The 12,735-nt window shown below is 52.9% G+C and overlaps 1 protein-coding gene across 9 annotated transcripts in view; it reads right to left on the bottom strand.

The window, feature by feature from the left end:
• The window catches only part of FAM3D (FAM3 metabolism regulating signaling molecule D), a 34,193-nt gene that overhangs the window by 6,629 nt on the left and 14,829 nt on the right, over window positions 1-12,735 (bottom strand). For 7 of the 9 annotated variants that reach the window (XM_086697792.1, XM_086697796.1, XM_086697797.1 and 4 more), the window contains 5 exons: window positions 11,609-11,716; window positions 9,264-9,284; window positions 5,241-5,358; window positions 3,771-3,829; window positions 696-746 (listed from right to left, as the gene is read on the bottom strand). In XM_086697792.1, coding sequence (XP_086553918.1) covers window positions 696-746; window positions 3,771-3,829; window positions 5,241-5,358; window positions 9,264-9,284; window positions 11,609-11,716 — 357 coding nt within the window. Of the gene's footprint in view, window positions 1-695; window positions 747-3,770; window positions 3,830-5,240; window positions 5,359-9,263; window positions 9,285-11,584; window positions 11,717-12,735 lie in introns of all 9 variants that reach the window. The other 2 variants (XM_086697799.1, XM_086697798.1) reach the window with 2 other exon arrangements.

Genomic DNA, 12,735 nt, shown 5'->3' with positions numbered 1-12,735 from the left:
ACAGAGAGAAGAAAAGATGTCTGTAGAAAGATGCAGAGAGCTTGGAGCCTCAGAGATATCCTTTCTGGACCTTGGGAGGCCTTGTCCTGTCCTTGGGCCCAATGGAGACCCTGCAGCCTTAAAATATAATACTCTCCACCCAGCAGAGCAAAGTAGGCCGTATGTCCTTGCCCTAAGCACTTCAGTGCACACATGCCTGGCCTCCACCTGCCAGCACCGGCATATCTTTGCCTGAAGGTCTTCTCCCACCTCCAGACCTTCCTTTGTGCCCTGGGGCAGGCCAGAAGTGTGGGAAGTGCCAAGGAATTAGGGGCAGGAGCACCCCAGCTCCCTTGCCCCTTGAGACCTCTCTGAGGCATGTGTTGGACACTGGCTCCTGAGTTCCAGTTGCCCGCAGCGTTCAGCTTGATGACACATCGCACTGGCTACCTTCCTTTCCCTGTCTCACTTCCCGCTGATATTTTCTGAGGTCACCTCCTTCCAAGTCAACCACTGCCCTTGAATCCTTGTCTCAGGCTCTGCACCCAGGAGAGGAGTTTCAAAGACAGCAGGATGGCGTCCCACCCCCACCATGCTTCTTTCTGGTTGTCTCCTCCGGAAACCAGAGCCGAGCGTCCTAACACCCCATGGCTCTCTTGCCACAGGAAGCAGCTCAGCCCACCCTGTGACCTCAGTGCCAACAGAGAGGTGCCTACCTCCAGAGTACATGTCGAAGCATTTCTGTGTTAGCACCATTCCTGTGGTTCCTAGGGATGAGAGAGCAAAACTGTGATTTCCTGGAATGTGTCATCCTGCCTATCGTTTTGCAGAAAATGACTACTCTTTAAGGTCTAAAAATAGAATAATAATGGAGTAAAATCAGGCCCTGTGGAAAGCATGCAGCACTAAGTAGGTGCCCACTAACCTTTGAGCTGATCTGAGAGGTACAAGAACACAATGGTGGAGGATCTCTGGAATGGAACGGTATCCAGCTAATCTGGGTCTGTGTTTTGCCTTGCCACTTCCTAATGCACCACTTAGTATATGGACCTCAATTTTTGCATCTGAAAAATGGGCTATGGGAACTAAGCGAGATGTATGTACTTCAAATAGGTAGTAAACACAACAAGATAAATTTCAGCTGGAAAATAGTAATAAAAAGAACTACAGCCGTCATCATTATTCCTACCTAAACAGGAAACCTGTAATTTGAGTCCTCCGACTCTAGAAGACAAAGGGACTTGCCGTGGGCTGAACTGTACCCAGTACTCGGAGTCTAGTAATCTGAATGGCGTTTGTGGGTTTTGCAAAGGGTCCAAGTCCTACAGAAAACCAGGTGTTCTGGGGAAGTCGCAGTTCTCACTCTCCGCCACTAGATGGGGGTGTTGCAGAGGGGATGGCAGATCTACGTTTTCACCCCTGGTCCCTTCCCCCTTGCGTTAGCTTGGGGATCCGGGAAGAGGGTGGGGACAGGGGCCTGGGTAGTGGAGGCTCTCCTGCTGGGTGGGGGAGCTCACAGTGCAGCCCTTACTGGACTCTCAGAGCCACTAGTGTAGGGTCCTTTGAAGGGGGGGAGGGGTCTATGTACACATGAAACTATGATCATGTGCGTTTGTGGATTTTTCTGGAATTAGGGGGAAAAGGTGCAGACTGAAGTTTCTTAAAGGAATCTCTGCTCCCTAAAAGGTTGAGAACTACCAATATTTACCAATCTTTTTGATGGCTTATTATACAGTTGAGACTGTGAGGCCCTGAGAGTGATTTGTTGGATTTCCCCGCAGCTGGCATGCAGTAGGTGCTACATAGATGTTTGGAGAGGATTTTAGTCTAGGGAAGTAAGTAATTCAGCTGGGTGATTAAGACCTGGAGTCAGCCAGATCTGGGTTCAAATCTATTGGCTGTGTAACCTTGGGCAAGTTGCCTAACCTCTCTGAATTTCCATGTCTTACCTCCATACGGAGTCTATAGCTCCATTCTAGCATCGGGGTGAGGCCGAATGACATAGCACACAGTGAATGCTCTGTAACAGCTCTTGGTGTTACTGATGCCTGTGTTCGTCTTTGGGCTTTGTGAGGGGAGGAGAGGGAGGCCCCAAGCTAAGCCTGTCTCATTGGACACTAGTCATAGAGGTCGTCTCCTGCAGTGGCCCATTTCAGGGAAGAGAGAACCAGCAGGTTTCAGCCAGATGGGCTGCAGCCAGGGCCAGTTCCTGCCCTTCCCACTGGGGTGAGGGGTGGGGGTGTGCGTGGAGATTAGGTGAAACAGGCCCTGTAGACTGAGACCCCTAAGGTCATCTGCTGGCATGCCCTCCCTGTAGGAAGCGGCCGCCAATGCAGTGAGTCAGGTCTTGCTCTCCTTCTCAAGACTGGAGGAGGCGTGCCCTGCTCAGCCTCCTGCCCCTCCCAGGCCCCGCTTTTCCTGGGCTGCCTTCCGACCTCCCACTCTGGGTGAGGCTCCATTTTTGCTTTAGGCTTTGACCTTTCCCCTGACTCAGCAGGATTTCTTGGCAGAAGGGGAATGTCTCCCTAGGAGTCCCATCCTACCCTGTCACTTCCTAAGTGTGTTCATGTGGTCATGTGCTCCTTCCTGAGCATCTGCTGTGCCCTTTTTTCCACCTGCCCTGACCTTTGTCCCAGGAAGTAGCTCTTAGATTCAGGGAAATGGCCTTCGCTCTCCATCTAAGAGCCAGAGGCAGAGAGAGAGGAGGGTCTTGGCTGGGGCAGACCACCTGGTCCTTACTCCACCCCTGTAAACCCACCCCTCCTGAAATGTGTCCCTGTTTCAGGCATGGCTAGAAGTTGGTCTTCCTGCTGGAGATGCAGGGCAGTGAGGCTGTGGGCCTTCCTCCAGGTCTCCTTGCCCCCAGCCTCCCTGCTCCAAGCTGGAAGGAAGTTTCTGGAATGCAGGGCTGGACCCTCATGCCCTCCTCAAAGCCTTTCTGAGGCTCCCTATTGACTTTAGCTTCAAGCTCACACTTCTTAGTAGAAGGCTTAGCCCCTCATCCTCTTGCCCTGCCTGCCTCCCCTCCGTACCTGTCATCCTGCCCACTTCTCTATGTAGCCAGGAAGACCCTGTGTGGCCCCCAAGCCCTCTTCCCTGCTTCTCCCTTCTCTGCTTCCTCTACAGTGTTGCCCCTGCCTTGAAGGAGACTCCCCCACTTTTTCCCTGGTCAACCCCCACGATCCTTCAGGCCTCAGCTGACCAGCACCTCCCTCTGGAAGCCTCCCCTGACTACCCCCATCCCCAGCTGTATGTCCCAGCTCTCAGAGCTGTGCTTCCTCCTCCTTCATAGATGTTCACCACATTGTAGTGGTTGTCAACTCCATGGACAGGCCAGGACCTGTCCTTCTAGTTCATGGCTGACCCCTAGTGCTTCTGTACAGGGCCTGGCCCACAGTAGCTGCTGACAGTATTTGATGAATGAGTGAATGAAGGTGTGCAATCAGCTCATGATCTCACATTGTTGTTGGTTGTCCCTCAGGGTTTCATGTGTGTTGGTTTAGGCCGCATGGATGGGCCTTGAGGATGGGCTCATGTTTCATAGGAGAAGTGTATCTTCCTGGGGTAGTTGCTCACGGTGGGGGCCTGGTCAAGACTCTGGTGGGTGGGACCAGGTCTTTTAGACCTTCTGTCCCTTGGGCTTTCCCTCTGGAGCACTGCTGGATGGCCCCAGGTGTGTAGTAGGAGCTGAGCCAGTGTTGGTTGAATGAATGTGGAACTACCTCCCCCCGCCCCCACCCCAGTCCTAAGAGCATGGAGGGGGCTGTCTGGGGGATAGGTCAGCAGCTCACCGTTCACCAGGGCAATGTTCAGGCCTCTGCCCACGTTGTTTTTCACAGGACTCATGATCCTGACAAGAAGAGAAAATACGACAGTTGGACCCAAACGTGGAACGAACACTCTGCTTTTGTGACTCGGGAACTCCGAGAGGGCCCACATGGCACTCTGCAGAAGCATCAGGAAGCACACAGAATAACTTGGGCCATCTGTTTTCTCCTGGAAACAAGCGGTGGGCTGGATTCTCTGAGGAATTCTCATGGCATGTTTGGACCAGAACAGTCTGCTCAGAAAAGAGAGAAGGTCCCTGCCTGGGGCTCTGAGGTGTTGGAGGTGGGACCAGGCTACCTCCCCAAGCAGTGAAGCCTGGCTGCTGGGAAGAAGGCAGAACCCAGAACATTGCTGCCGTCCTGCAGCCAGGGATCGCTGCGTAGAGCCCAGCTGTGGCCCTACCTGCCCAGCATCCACACCCCAGTCCTCTGGCTCTCTTGGGAAAACTGTCCTGTACTCTCAGACCAGGTAGTTCTTGGGACTCACCTCAGTCTCCCAGGCCTGGACAAATAGAGCATCCTGTCCTCTAGTCACAGTGATTGAGCCTGGTGTGGTCATGTGACCCAGGCCAGCCAATGAAACTCAGTCTTGGGCCTTTTGCAGGGATAATTTGGGTGGGAGAAAGCTGTCTTCCCAGTGGGGTGCCAGCCTGGGCTAATATGCCAGCCAACCAGTGGCCTCCCTCCTTTACATGAAGCAGCCCATTCTCATGTCCCCAAAACTGAATCTAACAGAGGAGAACAGAGCTAAAGATGGTATGAAAGGGACCCTTGATGACGTGGTTTGAACCCCTGGATCCAGCTGGTCCTGAAGCCCGCTGTCTCTGGCCTTTTGTATATATGAACCACTAAGTTCCTTGTTTTGCCTAAGTGAGTTGGAGTTTGGTTCAGAAACCTGACTAAAACATCTGTGTCTGGCTTCTTTAGTAGGATAAACTTACTGTCCCCAGGGCCTTTACTACCTGGCTTGGATAATGGGTACACAGTATTTCTCTTGAACCTAAGTAGAAGTCTTGGCACCTGCTGCATCTGAACTTTGGTGCCTAGATCTTGACTTTGAACCCTCCCCAGAGGCATCCCCCTTTATAGGAAGCCCAGCAGTCTGGGTATCACACAGACCTGAGTTCAAATCCTGACTCTACCACCAGTTAGCTGGGTAATGCTGTCTGAGCCTCAGTTTCCTCATCAATTATAGTCCCACCTCTGGGAGTGTTGGGGGATTGAATGAGATGAAGCCACAAAGCATCTCACAAGGTGCTGGCAGATGGAGATGCTGCTGGGACTATTGTTATTTGTGACTCATCCACCCAGAGTAAAAGGAAGCCAGTGGAAGGTATGGGCTGCTTTCAGGGCCTGCCCTCGCAGCTTCTGACTTTGTGAATGAATGCATGAGTGAATGGAAAGAAAAAAAAAAAAAACACACAAGACACTTACACCTGGTTTTCGAAGCACATGGTGGGGCCCACGACGTTAGCAGCCCCGCTGCTGATTTTAAAGGCGAAGAACTCTTTGGGGCAGGGCTTAGCGAGGCCACACTTGGCCTTCACGACTGCTGTTGAGGGAACAGAGCAACTTTAGCATTAGCAGCTCAGGAAGGGACCCGGGAGGGGGAGGGGGAGGGGCCTGGGATCAGGCGCAGGACTGAGCTCAGAGGCCTCCTCCCCAAGGAGCTTTTGCTGACGGCCCGAGTCTGGGGGGTTTGCCCCTGTGTTCCCATGATGCCTCCAACAGTCCCCGTCAAAGACGCAGGACACTGGTCATGTGGTCTGACCACCCTAGAATTCATTTTTGGGGTTCCCATGGCAGCTCTAGCCCCAGCCCAGTGCCTGACTCAGCACACAGCACCCCCAGAACTAGTGTGGAGGAACAAGTGGTGGTTAATTACCACCCTGGTTATTACCAGGGTCGCTATGATGAAGGGGTTCTCTTGAGAACCTCTCTCTAGGGCCACAGCAGCCTTTTGAGCTCCCAGAGGCCCCCTGTTGGCAACCTCCTGGGGGCCCCAGCATGGTGGGTAGGAAGCCTCACCAGCCAGGTTCCCGAGTCTTCAACTTCCTTGTGTATCAACATCCTTATCTGTGAAATGGGATAAATAGGGTGCCTTTCCCACTGGGTTCTTGTGAGGAATAAGTGGGCACAGGTTGAGGCTCAAGACATATTGGGTAGTCTTCTTTTTTTGAAAAACTTTGTTTTAATTATTTACTGATTTTTGAGAGAGAGACAGAGAGAGAGAGACAGAGAGAGAGAGAATCCTAAGCAGGCTCTGTGCTGTGAGCATAATCTGTGCAGAGCCTGATGTGGGGTTCGAGACCACGAACCGTGAGATCATGACCTGAGCTGAGCTCAAGGGTCAACCGCTTAACCGACTGAGCCACCCTGGCACCCCTGGGTATTCTTATCACTCATTTAGTGATCATACTGAACACCTACTATGGGCCAGGCCCTGGGATACAATAAGGAACAGGCAGGTGGTTCTGGCCCTCTCTCCGTGCTTAGAATCCACTGAGGATTCAGTACGTGGCACCTCTGATTATTGTGGCTGCCATTAAGACCTGTGCCTTCCCCGTGTGGGCCTCAGAGGGCAAACCCAGGGAGGGTGTGAAAGGCAGGAAACGTATACAGGACCCCCAAACACAGCCGCTGAGCCACTCAGGCCTCAATCGACCCTTTGTGATCTGGGACATCCGTCACCTGTGCTTTCAGCCTGGCAGGCTTTAATTTATATTAATGCCTTGTGTTTTTGTTTTTTTAATACCACCTGACAGGAAAATACCTTTAGGGAGGGCTGGGTAAACACGGACTTAGAGAAAGTTCACCTGCAAAAGGAAGGCGGTGATTGGGCAGCCTCTCCTTCAGCCCTGTGCCAGGCATCTAGCTGAGCTATGTCAGTGCCTGCTTGGAGCAAACCCACAGGCTTCCTAGGAGAAGCTGGCACATGCCGACGGCTTGCTGCGTGCTGGGCACTGTGGCAAGCACTTTACATTGATTATCTTGTTAATTTGTGCCTATAACTCCTGTGCCTGGCATATAGTAGGCACTCAATAAATATTCACTGAATAAACCCACGGAGCATGTGGGCAGGGTGATTAGGGGCTCCAGGGCCCTTGGCAGCCTAGAGGGAGCCTTTATGTGTATCAGGGCAAAGGGCCCCTCTGGAGGAGACACAACCCACTGGCACAAGGCTTGGCAAGCCCATGACACCTCTAAGTAAGTAAATGTGCTCCTTCCTAGGAGTGAATGCCACCCACCCCGGGGTGCCCTGCTGCATTTCAGCTCACACACCTAGTGGGCAGCCCTGGAGGTCTGAGTGCAATGCCTGTCCTAGGCTCCCTGCCCTGCCCCCCGCCCCAACCCGGAGTTTCAACACACCCAGAGCTCAAACCAGGACATTGTCCCCAGAGTGAGGGCCAGGGATGGAGACACCCACAAGGGGCTGTCCAGGCCTGTGACTCAGGACAGAGAGGGCTGGAGACATGGACCTGACTCCCTTTCCCCACCTCCTGGAGGGGACCCTTCTCAAGAGGCCTAGCACCTGCCTGCGGGGCTGGCTGAGGATGAGGCGGGGGAGGGGTCCTCCTCTCCTATGAGTCTTGGGGCCCAACCTCTGGCCCCCGGGCCCCTCATGGGAAGGCCAGTTTACTCTTGAGACGAGAGGTTCTCACCTATGCTGGAGGGATTGTTCCAGGCCTCGGCCACCACCTTAGAGTGTGCCCAGAGCCTAATCAACTGCAGCTAAGTCTGATAAACCTGATGTCAACAGGCTGGCTTAAGCAGGCTTTTCTGGAATTGATTTTCTGACCATCCAGCCTTCACAGTCAAGCTGGATGAAAGGGATGATGTCCAGGGGTCTGAGCCACCGGGAGGCAGGGGATTTGCTCTCTGGGTTTGGGTGGGGTTGTTGCCCCCACCAGCCGCCTCAAACCCTGAGGCCTGAGCCCTCTGGGAACCCCTAGTGCTGTTGGTGAGGTCATGGAGCTCAGCCCTGGAAGGGGAGCAGTCAGGAACTGTGGGCTACTCTTCAGTAATCTGCGGTGCAACTTGCCAGAAATCTCTCCCTTTACCTTTGCTGACTGTAAAAATGGGAGTTGGTTTCGACCAGGGTTGTCAAATAGCTTTTTTCTTTAACGTCAGTGGATCTGCTGTTAGAGGCTTAATGATAAAGCTGTAGAGGCTGCCTGTGGGCCTGGAGGGAGAGGGTGCTGGGATTGACCGGTCATGTTGACCAGGGGAGCGGGCAGGGCGGGAGGCAGCACGTGGGCCTGGATTTGCCATCCTCTAGCAGGTGACGCCTGAGCGTTTGGACCAAGGTGTCGTGACACTGTGTCTACTGCAGGATGTGACTCAGGAAGTTTCAGGTCAATGGAGTTGAGGGTGTGGGGCAAATGGTTCGTGTTGGTCCATACGGTCTTTGCTCTCTGTAATCCCACAGTGCACCGGGGCTCTTATGTCCTTCTCAGTCAAAATTCTGTTCCTGGAACCACCTCCCTCTTCAGTCACTACTATGTCGAGGTGCAAGAAGGTGGGCCTGGGAATGTTGCCTCTCGCAAGGAGGTGTTGAGACCGTGGGCTCTGGACCACCACATACAGCTGTGTTGCCTTGGCCAAGAGATTTCACTTCTCTGAGTTTCAGTTTGCCCATCTGTAAAATGGGGATGATTATACAGCACCCACACAAGGCTGTGGTGAGGATTGCAGGAGATGCCTGTAAAGCTCTGAACATGGGGTCTGGCACATAGTAGGCCTTCCATCGTGGTACTATTATCATCAACATTACTGTCCTTACTCCCACCTTCTCCACACTTCGGGAGCTTGGGTCCTGGCCAAAGCCCTGCTCAGATGTGTGCAGTGTCCCACATTTGGGGCCTCAGCCACGGGCTCCCCTGCAGCCCCACACATTCCTGCTCTAGGCCTTTGCCATTCCCTCTTCTCTGATGCCTTCCATGACCCCATCTCATTGGAAGGGGACAGCCCTCCTGGAGCCCAGAACACTTTGCCCCATCTCTCTTCGCATGTTTGGCACTTCTACCCCAACAGACAATCAACACCCACTTCTGTTTGCCCCTGGGGGCCTCTGTAGTACCCGACATGGCCCCTCATACTTGGTAACAGGAACTGTGAGTCAAGCCTTGGGTCCCTGCATGATGATAATAAGCACAGCCCCCATCTTCTGGCCCAGGGGCCCAGTGGGGAGGCGGCTGTGCTCGGCCAGGTGCCGTGACGGGGAGGCAATCCAGACTGCAGGGCGAGGGGACTGGGGAAGGGAGAGTTGAGCCATAGATTTGAGAATCTATCAGTGGGCCACAAGGCTCGGGGGCTTCGGAAGGCAACATTGGGCCATGGGAGGAGAGAGCTGGGCAGACTCTGGACACAAAGATGTTTCCAGGACCTGCATGGCCAGGAATAGCAGCCCTGGGACATCTCACCCTAAAGCAAAGGCAGGGCTGGGGTGATACTCACGGATCTCCTTGGTGACCAAACCTGCTGGAGAGAAGACAGATCTGGTTAGAGAGGAAGTGCTTTGGGTGCTGGAGGCTGGGGTGTGGGGTGTGGGACATGGCATTGGCCTGGCCAAGGGATCCTCCTCCCCTGCAGGATGTCCCGCCCTTTCAGGGAGCCCTTGCTCACTTGCCACTGCTACCCCTTTACACACACACACACACACACACACACAGCACTTCCTACTCTAACAGAGCATGTTATTAAATGCATAAAATAAAATAGATTAGAAAGGAAACCAACTGTATATCAATACAGAAATAAAACATTAAAAAATAAATTTGTGCTGTGGTAATATATGTGCTTCTATATTAATGCATTAAATAATAAGGTGGGATGTGTGCAGCCAGGCTAGGAACCCCTGAAGACAATGAATGTTGTCTTTCAGTGGCTGAACATTAATGGTTTTCGATGACCACTGTTCCCACTGGTGACATTTTCTGTCACCGTAAGCATTTCTCGAGACTCTGGATCATGTTAATGCACTACTGTATATTCTGTAATTAAGTCTGTTTGTCTCCCCAACTCAGACCATGAGTGGGGGCCACATGTTAGGTCCCTGGGACCTAACACAGAATAGTTGCTCCATGATTGTTGGTTGGAGGTATTGATTTACCTCAGGTAGCTGAGTTCTGGGGTATCCTTCCTTTCTTTTTTCAAGTTTATTTTCTTTATTTTGAGAGAAAGAGAAAGGGAGAATCCCAAGCAGGCTCTGTGCTGTCAGCATGGAGACCGACAAAGGGCTCAGTCTCACAACCGATGGTGACCTGAGCTGAAATCAAGAGTCGGATACTTAACTGACTGAGCCACCCAGGTGCCCCTGGGGTTTCCTTTCAAACACTGTTCTCTTTCTCACCTCAGGCTTGGGCTGTCTCTTCTAGAGGACACACCTGATCTCCACTCCTGCTCTGAGCCTCCTGTACTGACCTGGGCCCATCCCTTCCCAGGCTGTCGGTACAGCCGAGTCAATCTGTATGAAAGCAGTGTCCAGGGACATGTTGGCCACCATGAATCTATATAAATCATCTTGACATGGGTGTGAGCCATGCTTGACAAGAAGTGTGTGAGGTGAGGGATCTCGGAGACTCCTCTGTGGGATGACTGGCTTCTCACAGCTGTGAAGTTGTGCGCTAGCCTGGGCCACTAGAGGTTATTATGTTTGATTGTGTCAATGGAGGTGGTTCTCTGAATCCAAGGAGAACAAATGCAGAGGCATAGATAGCTGCCTTTTCTCTCCTTCCTTTAAAAGAATTTGGACCTGTGAGACCACAGTTCCCATTCCTCCTGACATCTACAGGGAGCATTTGGGCAAGTTTCTTAAGAAAAGAAGGAGATGAGGAAACTTACACCACACCATGAGGTCATGTATGAGTCCACTCCACAACCAAATCTTGGATCACCTCATGGGGCATTTGTGCAGATTATATGAGATTATTCATGTAGGTAACTGGTATTACTTACTCATCCATCATCCCCCCATCCATCATCCACTCATCTGTTATCCACCCGTCCATCCGTCCATCCACCCATCTGTCACTCATTCATTACCCACCATCCATCACCTATCCATCCATCCATCCATCCATCCATTCATTTTTCTTTCACTCATCAAATGTTTACTGAGTATCTGCTCTGCACCAGGTGCTAGAGAAATGGATGTACACAAGATAAAATCCTTGCCTTCAGGAAACTGACACTCCAGGGGCTGGTGAAAGGCAACGACCAAGTAGACAAGTAAATAAACACTGGTGAAGCTCTAAAGGAAACAGGCTGACATGAGAGGCAAAAGTAGGACAAGGGGGTGTGGCTGCAGCTGGGGTGTGCAAGAAAGGCCTCTATGAGGAGGTCACATCTGAGCAGAGACCTGAAGTCTGAAAGGAGCTGGCTGCAGAGAGATGTGCAGAAAGAGTGTCCCGGGCAGAGGGAAAGCAGCTGCAGCTGGAAGCCACAATGCTCAGTTTTCTCCTTTTTGGCCTCCCTCTCTTCCTCCCTCCTTCCTTCCTTCTTTTCTTCCTCCCTCTGTCCTTCCTTCTCTTTCCTCTTTCTTCTTGGAATCACATTTCCAAAATGACCCCTTGATGTAGGTGCGTGTTTCAGCCAGGGCCTCGGAACACTTCCGTGTTCCCCATGGGCTCCAGCCTTCCCGACAGCCTCCACCCCCACAAAGGCTGGGATCCCAAAGGCAGCCCACACCATGCCGTATCTGGTGGCCCATCTCCTGGGCCACCCACGGACAGAGGGAGGAATATATCCTTGGCCCCGTCCTGGTCCGTAGGCCCTACCCCCCAGGAGTGGGCCCCACTCACTCAGCCAGCGGGGCAGACGGATAGTTTTCGCGTTTAAGCTGATGTAGCTGCGAATAAAGATCCATGTGGTGACCAGGGCAAAGATGAGGGCCAGGAAGCGAAGCACACCTGCAGATCAAGGAAATGCTGCCATGAAGCCACATCACAAGGCCAGATAGCAAGATTCTTACCAAATCCTCACAGTGAGACCATGCCACAGGACCCCACTGAGGGACCCTGTGTTGTAGCTCCAGATCAAGACCCACACCTTGGACCAGTTCAGGGGACCACATGGTGAGACCACGTGTGAATCCATGCAGTGATCAAGTGGTGAGATCACGCTACAAGATTACATGGCAATATTTCTCAAAGTGAATCCACTGGGAGGAAAAGGTAGAAATGCATCTTCCAGGGCTCCGCTTAGCCATCCAGAGACAGAATCATTGAGGGTGAGGCCTAGAATCTGCACTTTGGAGGCTGGAGAGGTGTGTTGTGAAAACAGGAGGCAACTTCTACTGCAGACAGCCCTAAGAGGCGAGCCTCCCGGCAGGACGTGGAAGGCTGCGTCCAGGGCCCCGGGCAGCCGGTGCTGCTGTGTGATGTTGGGCGGACCTCAGGATCTTTGGGTAGGAGTGCCTCAGTCAGAGTGAACATGGTTCAACACCCTTGCCTCTGAGCCTGCAGCTTCTTGGGAGGGATGTGACAGTTGTCCCTGGTAGGCAGCCTCCAGGGTGGCTTGGGGCCGGCCTCCCACACTTTCCATCACTCCCCCTGAAAGCCACCAGAAATAGCCACACAATGCTGTCTATAGAAATACACATGGCCTTGCTGCCACGGCTTCCCTGGCCTCGTGGCCAGATTGCTTCCGCATCAGTGGGGAGCAACCCCACACACAGGACAGACACCCACCCCCACCCCCCACCCCTCTGAGCTCCGTGTCCTGTCTCTTCCCTTACTCTCCCATGAGGGTCAGAAGCAGGCTCCACTATGCCTCCCAGCTCAAGGACCCTAGTGGCCCTGCCGTCATCAGGCCACGTTTCTCTAGCTCCACCCCTGACCTCCATGTGGCCCTGAAATCAACTCCATGGTCTCATGCTGGTTTCTGGCTACTTGGGGGTAGGGGAGAAGACTCCCTGGATCCTGGGGGG

Source organism: Puma concolor, chromosome A2 (genome assembly GCF_028749965.1).
Source record: "Puma concolor isolate L17-30 chromosome A2, mPumCon1.1.hap2, whole genome shotgun sequence".
NCBI lineage: Eukaryota > Metazoa > Chordata > Mammalia > Carnivora > Felidae > Puma > Puma concolor.
Note: the sequence above shows the minus strand (reverse complement) of the source record. Positions and strands in the feature narration are given on the sequence as shown.